Genomic DNA, 13817 nt, shown 5'->3' on the forward strand with positions numbered 1-13817 from the left:
CCCCCAAATAACCTCAGTTCCATTCACCACAGCAATACAAAGTTTCAAAAACAACAACAAAAAAACTCCAAAAAAGGTGTTCTGCCTATCATAAAAAAGACAGTATAATTAAACAAAATATCTGTTTATGAAGAGTACTTTGCTTTTGTTATTGGGAGCAAACAATGTTTTTAAAAAATACTTGCACTTCTGCAGCGTTATGCGAAAAGCTTCAATTTAAGATTCCATTCTGGAGTCACTTTCATTTTAGTAGTTCTCAAAAATAACATCTGAGGTCAACTTGGTAACCCTTGTTGCTATAATCAATTCTACTGAATGTATGGGACTCCAGATTTTTTTTTTGTTTAACTGCAAGGAGTACTTGGAGTTTTTTCTGGCATTTTGATGTATGTATGCACTTACAGACTGTTAAACTAGCATGATGCAAGCACAATACTTAAAATGTAATCAAAAGTAATTTGTACTGTTTATTCACATGGAAGAATGCTTCAACTTGTATGTTCAGATATCTCAGATCATTAGGATAAATGAACCTCCTAAGGATAGAATTAGAATATTCTTAAAATGGTATGAGTGGGTAAGTTTAGCATACAGTCTGAATATTCTTTTTCAAATGGGTCTATCATGTTCTGTCTATGCGGTAACGCTCTGGGCAAACAAATAGTAGAGTTACACATAATGTCAGAAGTCTTTATGGATAAGGTAGCAGAATTAAGAAAAATGTAGCCATTTCAGAAGTTCTTTGAATAGTAAAGGCAGTGCTTTCCAGATTAGCATTATATAGCCCACTTGCATCGTAAGAAGAGTTAAATGTCAGATGAAAGTAAGCAACCTAGACAAGAAAGCAAATCAAAGATAGGAAATTTACATTCAAAGAGCTCTGTCTCAAGCAAGTTAGACAGTGTTACATTTGCATTTTTACTGACATAAACTTGTATACAAGATCACTGAATTCAGTAGTAGGAAAAAGGCAACTGCATTTTTCTCTTCTAGAATCTGCTTTTGATGTAGTATCAAGTATACCGTGGGACTGCAAACAGTTAGATCACTTCTGCAAAAATCTGAATTGACCTAATTAAAAATGCTGAAGACAGTGTTTTTCTCCTCTTTTTACAGGTACTTTTAGTACAGTTTACTTGGCCACAGCACAACTACAAACAGGATACGAGGAAAAAATGGCTCTGAAGCACCTGATTCCAACCAGCCATCCTCTGCGAATTGCTGCTGAACTTCAGTGCCTCACAGTAGCAGGGTACGTAAACAAAAAAAGTTATGACTGTCATGACTAAACATTATCTCACTGTTCTGTATTTATTTATTTTAAGTTTTGGCACTTTGCTTGCCTTTTTTAACTGCAGAAATGTATATTCTTTCTATCAAGAGCAAATAAGAATTGGAATGTCTTACCTGCAATGGATGCCCTTTTCTACTCGTCTCAGTTTGCAGATGGTGCTGTATTTTCCATCTGAGAAATTCTATGATGTATCTTTGTGATAACTAATATTCCAGTTCTGCAATGCTTGGAAAAAATAATCTCTTAATCAGAAACTGTGGTTTTAGGAATGAGTACTTGTTGCCAGAGTGTGCTAAATAGCACCTTCTTAAGCAGTTGGTATCATGAAAGTTAAGGCCTACATTTAATTACAGTAGTAACTACAAATCATGGCCCCACAGATAATCTTTGGATACCTCATTGCAAATTGCAGAAGTCAAATGGAACATAGCAATGAGAGGCAACAGCATAACTACTGACTGCTGTCAAAATATAAATCAGACTATAACAGAAAGCCTGATTGAAATTTTTAAGAATTAAATGAAAATAAACATCCGTCTTCTGATCTTTATTCAGTGACATTATTTTACTTCTAGGGGACAAGATAATGTTATGGGAGTAAAATACTGCTTTAGGAAAAATGACCATGTGGTTATTGTTATGCCATATCTGGAACATGAATCTTTCTTGGTGAGTCCCAGACTTTTTATGTGTAGTAAAAATTTTTAATTTAAAACTGTTGCATAATTACAGTATCCATAATCTTCCAGGACATTTTGAATTCTCTTTCCTTTGAAGAAGTGAGGGAATACATGTTTAATCTGTTTAAAGCGTTGAGGCGCATTCATCACTTTGGTATTGTTCACCGTGACGTCAAGCCCAGTAACTTCCTCTACAACAGGCAGCTTAAAGAGTAAGTCTGTCCAGATGACCATATTGTTATCTCATTTGGGGATGTATGCCTTAGCAGAACAGAGTCGATTAGGCTTTTGGGTTTTTTTCCTTCCACCTGCATAACACGTGCTTAAATAATAACACTAAAAAAGTGGCTTTTTTATTTGTAAAATTTTTCTTTCAGTGTTTAGGGATGAGGGAAGGATTTTTTTTTTTTTCATATTTAATGTAATAATACTTCAGAGTGACAAGTACCTGAAAAAAATGAAGATTTTACTATTGAGTACTAGTACTACATTTTTTAAATAAGAATGAGAAGAATAAAATCAGTTGGGGTTTTTTTTAATAAAAATGCTAATAGTGAATTGTGGTACATAGAAATTTACAAGTATCAAACTACTTGTGGATAGAGTAAAATCAATACAGATAAAATAGCTGGATTTGGGCTGTTTTCACTTTACATTGAATTAATGTTTAGAACTAGTAGGGTTGGGTTTTTTCCAGCAAATTACAATGATTAGACTGTAGAAAGCGAGGTGCTGCTGGTTTTGTGAAGCTGAAGTGGATAGAATAAAGTACTGTTTCAGTGCTAGCAGTCCTGTGGCTGTATTGGTGAGTATTGTGCTATGTACAGTTGAGACACTGAGGTGCCTGGACCATGTCCAAAGAAGGGCAACAAAGCTGATGAGGGATCTAGAGCACAAATCTTATGAAGAGTGGCTGAGGGAACTGGGGTTTAGCCTGGAGAAAAGGATGTTGAGGGGAGACCTTATCGCTTTCTACAGCTGCTTGAAAGGAGGTTGTACTGAGGTGGATGTCAATCTCTTTTCCCTGGTAACAAGCAACAGGACAAGAGGAAAGGGCCTCAAATTGTGCCAGGGTAGGCTTAGGTTGGATATTAGAAAGAATTTCTTCACTGAAGGTGTTGTCAAGCATTGGAACAGGCTGCCCAGGGAAATGGTGGAGTCACCATCCCTGGAGGTGTTTAAAAGATGTGTAGATGTGGTGCTTAGGGACATGGTTTAGTGGGAGACTGTGCAGTGCTAGGTTAAGGGTTGGACTTGATCTTAATGGTCTTTTCCAACCTAAATGATCCTAGGATTCTATGTAGTGGGAATTTGTAGGGGAGGTTTGATTATTTTTTGTCAAACCACAAGCTTAAAAATTTGAGAAATACTGTTTTTTGGGTTTTTTTAAATCTGTCAAAATAATTCATACTGTTGTTTTGCTCTTCCAGCATTTGTTTGAGCTCTACTCTTTACATGTGGAGGCCATGAAACTGAGTTTGTCTGAGACCCAGAGACAGCTGGATTGTCTTTGTACTGGTTGTAGCAAAAAATAATTCTTTTAAAAGCAGATCCGAATTGTGAACTAATGTAGTCTTACCTGTCTGAAGACTAAAGGAAATTCCAGTAGTATGGCTTGAGGTCTGGCAAAACTCTCAGCATTGTTAGTCTTGTTTGTCTTCACTGCTACATTTCTTCTCTGCCCATGGGAATCCTGCAGAGGTCAAGTCACTTGTACTTCACTGTTGGCTGAAGGTTCAGAGTTATAGGATTAGAAGAACCCCACAAAGGAGTTGCTGGGAGTATTTTTTTAACACCACTGGAGAAAGTATGCATTTGAGAAGATTTTGGTACAAGAAACAATGAAATATGATGGATATAGGGTAAAAACATTGAGGGCATAGGTAAGGTAGGACAAGAGGAGGAGGAAGAAGATAAGGACTGTGGTGCTGGCAACAGCAGATGAGCAACATACTGAGTAAAATGTGAAAGATAAGTAAACAAGTAATGAATAGTAAATTCAACTGATTGATGGATACTTTGTGACCCCTGATTCTAAATTTGTGTCTTTCAGGTATGCCTTGGTAGATTTTGGCTTAGCGCAAGGAACCCCTGATACGAAAATTGAACTTCTCAAAACTGCCCACTCTGAAGACAAGCAGGGAAGTTGCTTGCAAAATAATCCCACCATAGCCTTGGGAAATGGGGTTTCTGTCAGTGTCACAGCACCTAAACAAATAGCTCAACAGTCAGCCTCAAAAGCAGCTGATAAAAGGTCCAGCTCACTTTCAAAAATACAGATTAAACAAGGAAGAGGAGGAAAGGTTCTCAGTCTTTTTCATTAATATTGTCGTATGTTTAATGTATTACTTCATCCAACAGGGGGAGATGTAATACTTGAACAGAAGTTGTGCACGCATATCTTGAGGGATCCTAATGTGATGCACAGAATCACAGTTTTCTTATCAAAGTGGCTATGTAACCCTATTGGCATTTCATTATCTGTTAGATAGAATACAGTGCCAAAGGTGGTGTAAAACCCTAGCATGTGTTACTATTTACACAGCCTTAAATATTTTTTAAAATGACATGTACTGTGGAACTCCAAGCCAATAATTTTTCATCTATGTTTAGTTATTAGTTGTGTAACAAATGCAGTACAGATGACATTCAGATTGTCTTGGGGTACTTCTGAGGCGTGATTAGTTTTGTAAGCGTGTTTGCTGTTCTGTCTAGACCATATTTTCTTCATCCACAGTAAACTGATGCATGAAAATATCTTACTATGTAGCTGTTCTTGTTTTATGTCACTTCACACTTTTTTCTTTTAACTGTCAGTATTCAGCTGACTGTGTGTTAGATAGGATCCTTATTGTCCTTTTTGTTGGTATTGTAGGAGGATTCTGTGCACCATTCTGTCCAGCGCTCTGTCTTTGGAGAGAGGAATTTCAATGTCTATAGTTCCACATACCAGGAGAACTGGAGCACAAAAGTATGACTCATCAGGAAGAGCAATCTGTTACATATTTGAAAAATTATAGAACTAGTTGTTCTGTAGGACTCGTCACTACTCCAAGATGTTGTGGGACTAAAAGTTTTTGAGCAGGTTATTAAGTGTGCCTTTGCTGAAAGGCTCAAAGAATTTTTCATTTCTGTTTCGGTCCCTTTTGAAACTCAAAAGAACTAGTTTTGTAGCTGTCTCTCTAGCTGATCTTGTTTGTATGCTAAATTTATCTTTTTTCCTACACATGTATCTGTACAACTAGGATGTACTTATCTTGTGAAGCTTCATTTTCTTTTCATTTTGCAGTTGAAGCTAGAGAGAAAACTTGTAATAAATACTTTTCTGTACTTCTTGTAATTAGTATTTAATATGACAAGGGAGAAACCCCAACTAAATTAGAGGGTTTGGCCACCAGTGATCAACTTATTGTAGAATAAGAGTTAGGGCCTGCGTGTTGCTGTGGCATTTTGTATACATTTTAAAAATTTTCATGTTGAACCAAAAGATTTATTGAAACATGATACTAATTTGAAAAATCCTTGTCTTGTAGCTTTGGAGTACCTAATGTGTATTGTATTTTAGTAAACACTGAAAAATGTTTTCTAAAGGAGAAGAGGAAGAAATCAGGGTATTTAAAAGCTCCAGTGTCTATTTTATAGATGTTGTGATATTGTTAAAAAGGTTTGCTGTCTTCTGTTCTAAAACTGCAGCTTTTTGCTTATGAGCACCTGTTCAGTCTTAGTATTTTAGGAACTGGCCTATCTGTATGTAAAGGGAAGCTTCTTAATATGTCACCTTCTCTAAAATATCTACATTACAGCTCATAAAACAATCAAAGACGATAGATGTTTCATCTAGGAAGTTAGTAACAAAGAAGAAGATTATTTCTACCAAAGCAGTGAGCAATGGGGCATCCAGGAAAGCTGCCAGTGGTTGTCCCTCAAACCTGACCTGTGACTGTTTCGCAACGGAAAGGGTTTGCAGTGTTTGCCTTTCAAGGTAATTTGCTTTGATAATGTTGTAAAATTGTCTGCTGTGCTGTCAAGCACACTCAGAAACTTAGATTTACTAGACAGCTGATTTAGTAGGTAAAAGATAGCATTTGATCTGTGCAACCCTTAAAACACTGAGTATGCTCTTTTAAAACAAGAATAGTTCATCGAATTAATGGAATAATTGGTTCACTACTATCTGCAGCAAGAGAGATTCACTGTTAATGATTTTCTGTTGTATTTAATTATCCACCTACACGTGTTGTAGCAAATCACTCAAGTTAATTACAACACTTAAAAGACAATACATCAATCTGTCATTAGTAATCTAATAGGCCAACAGCTTGGATTCTGGAATCATGAAATGTAGAATAAAAAGGGAGCATGACTGTTTTTGTATTTGTTAATTTAAAAAATAAAGTTTATGTTGTAATAAAAGGTTAGAGAATCTTAATAACTCAGTTCAGCTCCATCCCTCTGCAGTTACTTTTGGTTATGATCTCCTATTGCCTTTATCCACGCATTAAGTAACACAGATTAATATAGAGGATTCTGCTTCACTAGGCATAGTCATGAAACTGTGGGGTCCCTCTCTTCCCAGACTGTCAAAATATGGTGATATCAACTTCATTTCAGAAGTATGAAACATGAGGAATTTGCCAGACTCAGAAGTAGCCCATAGAAGGAAGGCACTTTAAGCCATACAAGAAAGCTCTGGAAAGTTTTGGTTTTTTGGGTTTTTTTTTAAATAATGATAATCTCATACCTTTTAGTTAGTCTAATAAAAAGTACATGCTTGTCAACACTTAGAAATACTGAACCTTAGTTTGCTGTGGAGTAATACAAAGCCAGACCATCCAAATTCAATAATCTAGTGCATTTTTTGTCTTTGGTTAATCAGTCTCAACTTGAAAGTTTCCTATGAAAACAAGCCTGTAGCAAAAATTATGCTTCTGTTGAATTAAACTAAAGAAGGTCATTGTGAGTGAAGTATGCAGTAAGTATTTCTGTGGTATTACCTTATGATAGATAATGTAATAAAAATAATATAATAGATAATATATTAAGTCTGTTATGCCACATAATTTCATGCTAGATAATAAGTTGCTTCAAACTTCTATAAAACTTGAATAAGGCAGGGTTAGACTGTTTACACATCTTACACAAGTGTATTCCAAAAATAATATTAAGCATTATTAGAATTAGAAGTTATTTATCAACTTTTATTTTCTAAACATGTTTGTCTCTTATTACAAGGTGTCAGCAAGTTGCTCCCAGGGCAGGAACACCTGGATTCAGAGCACCAGAAGTATTAACAAAATGTCCCACTCAGACCACAGGTACTGCACAACAGACTGAAACTAATGCCTTTTTTCACCTTTTGATCCTTCTCATTTATGCATATTATGTTGTCTTTTTTATGGGAGGGTTTTTGTTTACATGTGAAATTCATATAACCCCTTCTAACATTTATTAGGCATTTCCTGATTTTAATTAAAAGTTTAGTATTCAGAGTAAGAATGTGTTAGGAATATTTTTCCTTCATTTGAAACATGGATGTGCCTTTATTCATTTGAGGGGTAATGTCATAGGCAGGAGTTGAATATAATGACTTTTAAAAGAAAACCAAGCTGTAATTTTTGTCAAGTTTCTTGGCTTACTGATTCAAGATTTTACTTGAATAAATCTTGGGGAGAGGACATACTTTAGACTTAACTATAATATACGTAAGTTTCAGTAGTCTAGGTAGATGTCGGAGAGTATTAAGGATGGTTAGTGCATTAGCTGGTGCAAGTAGGATGGGAGAGATGCCTACCTGGAGAATGGAGGACCAATAAAATCAAAGTTACTTGATAAACATTTGGTGTACCACCAGGAATTTTGACTTAAGAAGGGGGCATAAATACAAATCTCCTCAAAAATTGATTCAAAATAACCATTTTTAGCCACTGTTTTGCTGAATACCTTTTGAGAAAACTGTCTATTTTCAGTACTTAAAGTGTGTATACACATTCAGAATAGACCTAACTACATAAATTTGATCAGCTTATCCCTAGATAGCTTCTTGTTGTTTGAAACAACATCTGCGCTGTGAGTATGACTGGGGTTTCAAGGGGTATGGCAGCCTGTTTGGAGTTACTGTGCCTGTGCTGTAACAGCCAGCTTTATGGCTAGAAGACATCCAGAAATCCAAGACAAGTTTAGACAATATCTGAATCTGTCTAGACAGAATTTAGGCAGAAAGAAGAAATACCTAGGAAATCTTGGACACATGCTGGTGTTAAGTATGCTTTCAGACAGTTTTCTGTTCTCTAGAGCAATGAAGTGCAGGATTACAGAAAATATGGGTTAATCTGGAAACCCTTGGGTGTGGCACAGACAGCCCTAAAAAGTACTGAGTCAGTGGTGTCGAGCTCCTGTAGTATGTCAACGAAGGCCTTAACTAGAACTGGGTAGACTAATGCTACTATTTGTGAGATTGTTGTATTTGAACTAACAAATTTCCACTTCCATCTGGGACTGCTGTAGTCACCTCCTTGTATTCCTTCCAATCTTACTACTAGTTGTGGTCTCTGTGCTGAGATGAAGTTAACAGCTATATCCAGTTGATTATCTAGCGCTACCTTAGTGGATCTGATCCAGGTTCACAGTGCAGGGAATACAACCTAAACTCCCAGGCTGACGTTATATGGGTCTAGTTACTTGGTTTGTCCCTCTGCTCCCGTTTCCTCACTCTACCTCACTAGTTGGATAGCACTAGACAAAAAGCATAGAGAGTAGTCATGATTTTGATAATATTGCACAGGATCTTGCAGTCTGATGATGATCCCAGCAATACCAGAATTGTAGGGCCAGGATTTACTAGCCATTCAGACATATAAAGTCTATTAATTTCAGTAAGAGTTAAGTAGTTAAACTTATTTAAAGGTCTTGATGGCTCCATCTTTCCCAACCACATAATCAGGATGATGCACAACACCTCAAATAATATGATCTTTTCAACAGTGATACAGTAATACTAAAACTTTTTTACAGGAACTATGAAGAAGATACAAAATTTTTCCACTGTCAATTGTGCCAAATGATTAACTTGGATTTTTATTTTTTTAATAAAAGACATAAAATCTGGTTTTGCAAGTGAAGTCAACTTAATATTCTTCCCCCCCCTGCCCCCGAAGTCCTGTGGTAATAGTGTTTCTAACTAAAATGTCCAAATTAATTACTGCCTATTTTACTATTTGTTATTCTACTTCTCTTCAAAAAAATTATGGTTTTATTTCCCAACTTAATTTTTCTCTTTAGAGTTTGAGAATCCTTCAAATGCTCTCCTTCACTTTCCTTGCCATCTCTCAAAATGTGCACCTTAGTGAGCCAAAAAATTATGGCAGACAGGTATTCTCATAACTTCTAGTATTAAAGTTTCCATCGCACTTTGGCGTCTTTCCCCAGAGTACTCTCTGTACTCTTCATAACACAATGAAAGTGATGAATAACTTCTAACTATTGCAGTTCTTAAACTGGCTATCTTGTCAGGTGATTTCATATTAGAGAGGAACAAAGTTCATAGTAAGATAAATTTTTTTAGTACTGCTTAACTGGCAGCCTCAGTCCCAGAAAAATTCAGATTCACATTCATTTGTTAATTATTTGTTATTTATGATCCTTATTTAAGGTTTTCTTCATGTGAAGCAAACATCAGTAAGTATCAAAAGTAGTGAGTTTTTCACCCTCTCATCAACCTGGGTAAAACAACCTCAAACATCATTGTTGTACATTTTAAGTTTAGCAAGTTAATGGAATTACTCATGAAAATTTCTATGGAAAAGCTTAAATACTCCCTCTACATCAAAGCAGGAAATCATTCTTCCATCTAATTATAATAATTTCCACTGTTTGCTAAAGTGTTATCTATGTGACCAAAGTCAGTAAGTACTTCAGAACATAACTTTTTCTGACAGAAGCTACTCAGGTCATAATTTTTTTTTAATGAAAGTTGTGATTTTGTTTGTGATAAAATGGTGAGTTCAGTTATTACTAAGTTTGCTTTCAATTGCAGCAATTGACATGTGGTCTGCGGGAATCATATTCCTTTCTCTGCTCAGTGGACGGTATCCATTTTACAAAGCAAGTGATGATTTAACTGCTTTGGCACAAATCATGACAGTTCGTGGATCCAGAGAAACCATTCAGGCTGCTAAAACTTTTGGTATGCAAGCCTTAATTATGGGGAAATGGGAAAACGTATGCTTGGTCTGCTATTTAATGCAAGGACTTATAATCTATGATTATTTTTTTTTAATATATAAAATTATATTTTTAGGTTTGGGACTCATCTTGGAGATAAATTACACTTTTATTGTGTAAAACACTAAAAGTACTAATCTATGTATACAGAGTTTTAAGAAAGTTTTGTATTTTTCTATCTTTTCTCATTTGTATTTGGGGTTCTTCATGCCATAGGTTTCCCAGCCTGTCTGCTGCCTTTCATTCAGGGCCACTTAAGGTGAAATACGCCAACTAAATTTTTTCTACTGGCATTTGGTTAGAATTCTTGAGTCAGTGTTTCTATTCCTGAAAAATTTGCCCTGGAGGCTTAAGTCAATATGATTTAATATTTAGATGATGTAAACCTTGCTTCCCCCCGCTTCTAGAAGGGCTAATAAAAAGAAAACCAAACCAAACAAAAACCAAACCCAAACCAAAACCCAACAGATGGCCTGTTTAAAAAACAAAAACCACCACAAAACACACAAAACCTTAAAATAACCATTCCCCTAATTATTTGCAGGCCAAATGCTGCAGCACTTGCTACCTGGAAGTGTAACTCACAGCATCTATTTTCATTCTTCAGACAGAGGTGTAAAAATCAGGGTATCTAATTTTCTTCTGTTAAAATGACAGTGAAATGCAAAAAGATGGTGTGTGGGGTGAGTGACCACCTCTCACTACATAATGTTATGAACAACCTCAAACAGCTTTGTTCTGAGCAGAACCAAGACTATTACCCTGCTGACTTGCTGGGGCTATTGCTGTAAAGCAGGGCTGGTTTGGAGGAGTTGGGGGGTTGGATGTGTTTTTTTGAGAGGTTTGAATTTTTTTTTAATGCTGGTTACACTTCAAGACATGAAGTTTCTCAGAAACAAACTTAGAAGTTACAGTTGCATAGAAAATATAATAAAATGTCACTTACTGTAAAATATTTTTTCTAGGTAAATCAGTTCTGTGTACCCAAGTTGTCCCAGCACAAAACTTAAGAACCCTCTGTGAGAAGTTGAGAGGAACAAATAGCAGCAGTAAGAGATCCCAGGGTGAAGTGCCCAGCAAGTCTGTAAATGACTCAGCTTTGCCAGTTGCAGTAGACAAACAGTGTGCTCCTGAGACACTTGGAAAACAAATTCAACACTTAAAGAGCTTTCCGGAAGGTAATGGTATTTTGGAAATGAAGGCAACAGACACGAAAGGATGGGATCAGGTTCCTGACGAAGCATATGACCTACTTGATAAGCTACTAGACTTAAACCCTGCAACAAGAATAACTGCAAAAGAGGCTTTGCTGCATCCTTTTTTTAAAGACATGAGACTCTGAGAAGATACCATATTCTATTATTGCTTTCACATGTTTTATGTGGAAATGAGATACTGAGGTAGTTTTACCTTGTTGCCCTCAACATTTACACTCATTGGAATACCATCACACTGTGTACAGAACTACTGAAATTTAGTCATGATACAGTTGGACTGCAAATGTCAATTTACTTTAAGAAATACTTGCAGATGTAGAAACTACATAAACATCACTAACAGGGTCTTTATCCTAAGACACTTCGGAGGGGTTATTGCAGTGCACACCTGTTCTTTGAGAGAGTTAACTTTGATTAAAAATTACAAAGAAAGAATTTCACAAGCTTTGTGCTTAATTCTCAAGATACTCCCTTAAAATTTACAAATTTGCCTTAAGGTAGGACTGAAATAAAGTGCTTGAGAGACTTTTTTACATACTTACATATCTCTGCTTTGTTCCTGATTAGTACATGGGGAACTGAAAATGGAACAAAGTGTATTAATTTTCTTCAGAATATTTTCAGAGAACAGTTACTACTTTGAGAGTGTTGCTAGGAGGGGCCAGGTATTGGAAGTTATATCATCAAAAGAAAAGCATAACTTTTAAAGTACATTTTCATTCCTGTCTGGTCTTTCCTACTTAGGCAATAGTACTAAATGCAGTTACTCATTTTGCATAGCCCATATTTCCTCAGTGCCAGTAACTCACTATTAACAGCAACTGCCTTCAGAATGTCTCATGTGACATGCATAGGTTTGATTTCTGTTACAGAACCTTATTTTTTAAAAGAATATCTGTTAAATAAAGGATTTGTTTTTATAACTTCAGAAGATTGTCTAGAGATGCTTCTATAAAAATCAGGTAAGGTTTTCCTGTGGGGTGTTTCTGCTCAGGAAGTATTATGCATGTTTATTTCCTGCATAAATTCTCAGTGATAGAAAACACTTTTCAGATAGCTCTAGTGTATATGACTGTCATAGTGGAAGTATCTTAATTATCAAGGAAGTCTTACCAGAGAGCTAAAAGCTAGCTATTGTCTGGTCCTAAGTAGAAGAAACAACCTTAATAACCTCTAACCCTGTACATTCAGTGTGCAAAGTAAATTGCATTATGTTCAGCAGAGGTTACTTTAAAACCCTTGATAATTCTGAAACTTAATACAGTGTTTTTCCATGTACATTTCTTGAAACGTTAGTGGAGTTGTTGCTATAAGAGGTTATAAGCCATTCTGAAAAAAAGATTGCTGCTTTGATAACTTTTGTATAAGCCTTCTCATTACCTGGTGGTTATGATAGTGCAAAGGTCCTGACCAGGGCTGGGGATGAAGAGACATTTCAATATGTTAAAAATCTTGAATACATAGAAAGTAATGGTAAAGTTGCTCTGCTCCTGGCATCAGCTGTTAGAGAAAAATATTTGCAGATGTCAGAATATTGATTGCAGAAAATCTTGAAATCCACAAGACCCTGGGGCCCAGGTCTTGGTAATTTTTGCTGTTTATATAATTTCAACACAGTACATCACTGAGAAATTATTTATCTAAAGGAACTGTGGCCAAATTTGGCAAGCAATGCTGTCTACCAGTGTCTGCAGATGTATTGTTTCCTCCTACGTTCACTCATGCTCTCTATGGTCTTATGAGAGCACTAGCTGACAAGAAGCAAAAATATGTCAACTATCTATTGTGAACTTTCTAAACAGCTTCAGCTTTTTAAGCTTTCCTGCTAACCACAGCATTGAAAAGCTCCTTGCAGCAGGCACTACAATTAACCACTGCATAAGTTTAATAGCCAAAAAGGGAAAATTATTTCTAATAGTGTTTTACCAAAACACTAAGGGTAAATAAAATTCTGTAAGGAGCAATTCTAATCTCAGTGTATTCCATAAAAAAGCTAGAAGAACACATTCCTCCTTCCAGATAGCTATGCATTTCAAACCTGGAGAGGTTTTTTGGGGGAAAGGATAAAGTGAAAAGAAAAAGGTATTTGAACAGGTGTATGCTTATGAAGTACTTTTTGTAGCACTCTACAAAAGAATGAAAGCCAGACATAAAATGTTAAATGCAAGGGGCTCCCAATGAAAATTAAAAAAAAAAAAAAAAGTAAAATTAAGGAAAACACTAGAGGTGAGCAGTGGTTGCTACTGAGTTTTCTGCTTCTCTCTTACCTGTGATTCTAAGAATTTCTCAAAGTCATAGGTAAGAGTCAAGTACCAATATTCCTTTAAAGTTTAATTACATGATTTGAGATGTTTATAAACAATGTGAATCTCCTACCATGAGAGTTGCACTTAGAAATGGCACAGA

The 13817-nt window shown here is 35.9% G+C and overlaps 1 protein-coding gene across 5 annotated transcripts in view; it reads left to right on the forward strand.

The window, feature by feature from the left end:
* CDC7 (cell division cycle 7) overlaps window positions 1-13599 on the forward strand; it is a 19083-nt gene extending 5484 nt beyond the window's left edge. For all 5 annotated transcript variants that reach the window (XM_026854417.1, XM_026854418.1, XM_026854421.1 and 2 more), the window contains 9 exons: window positions 1117-1252; window positions 1870-1963; window positions 2044-2186; window positions 4028-4277; window positions 4850-4945; window positions 5778-5956; window positions 7207-7289; window positions 10007-10156; window positions 11160-13599. In XM_026854417.1, coding sequence (XP_026710218.1) covers window positions 1117-1252; window positions 1870-1963; window positions 2044-2186; window positions 4028-4277; window positions 4850-4945; window positions 5778-5956; window positions 7207-7289; window positions 10007-10156; window positions 11160-11536 — 1508 coding nt within the window. In that variant the 3' untranslated portion in view covers window positions 11537-13599. The remainder of the gene's footprint in view (window positions 1-1116; window positions 1253-1869; window positions 1964-2043; window positions 2187-4027; window positions 4278-4849; window positions 4946-5777; window positions 5957-7206; window positions 7290-10006; window positions 10157-11159) is intronic.
* The last annotated feature ends 218 nt before the right edge of the window (window positions 13600-13817 follow it).

This window comes from Athene cunicularia (assembly GCF_003259725.1).
Source record: "Athene cunicularia isolate RWA chromosome 8 unlocalized genomic scaffold, athCun1 chr8_part1, whole genome shotgun sequence".
In the NCBI taxonomy this organism is placed as follows: Eukaryota; Metazoa; Chordata; class Aves; order Strigiformes; family Strigidae; genus Athene; species Athene cunicularia.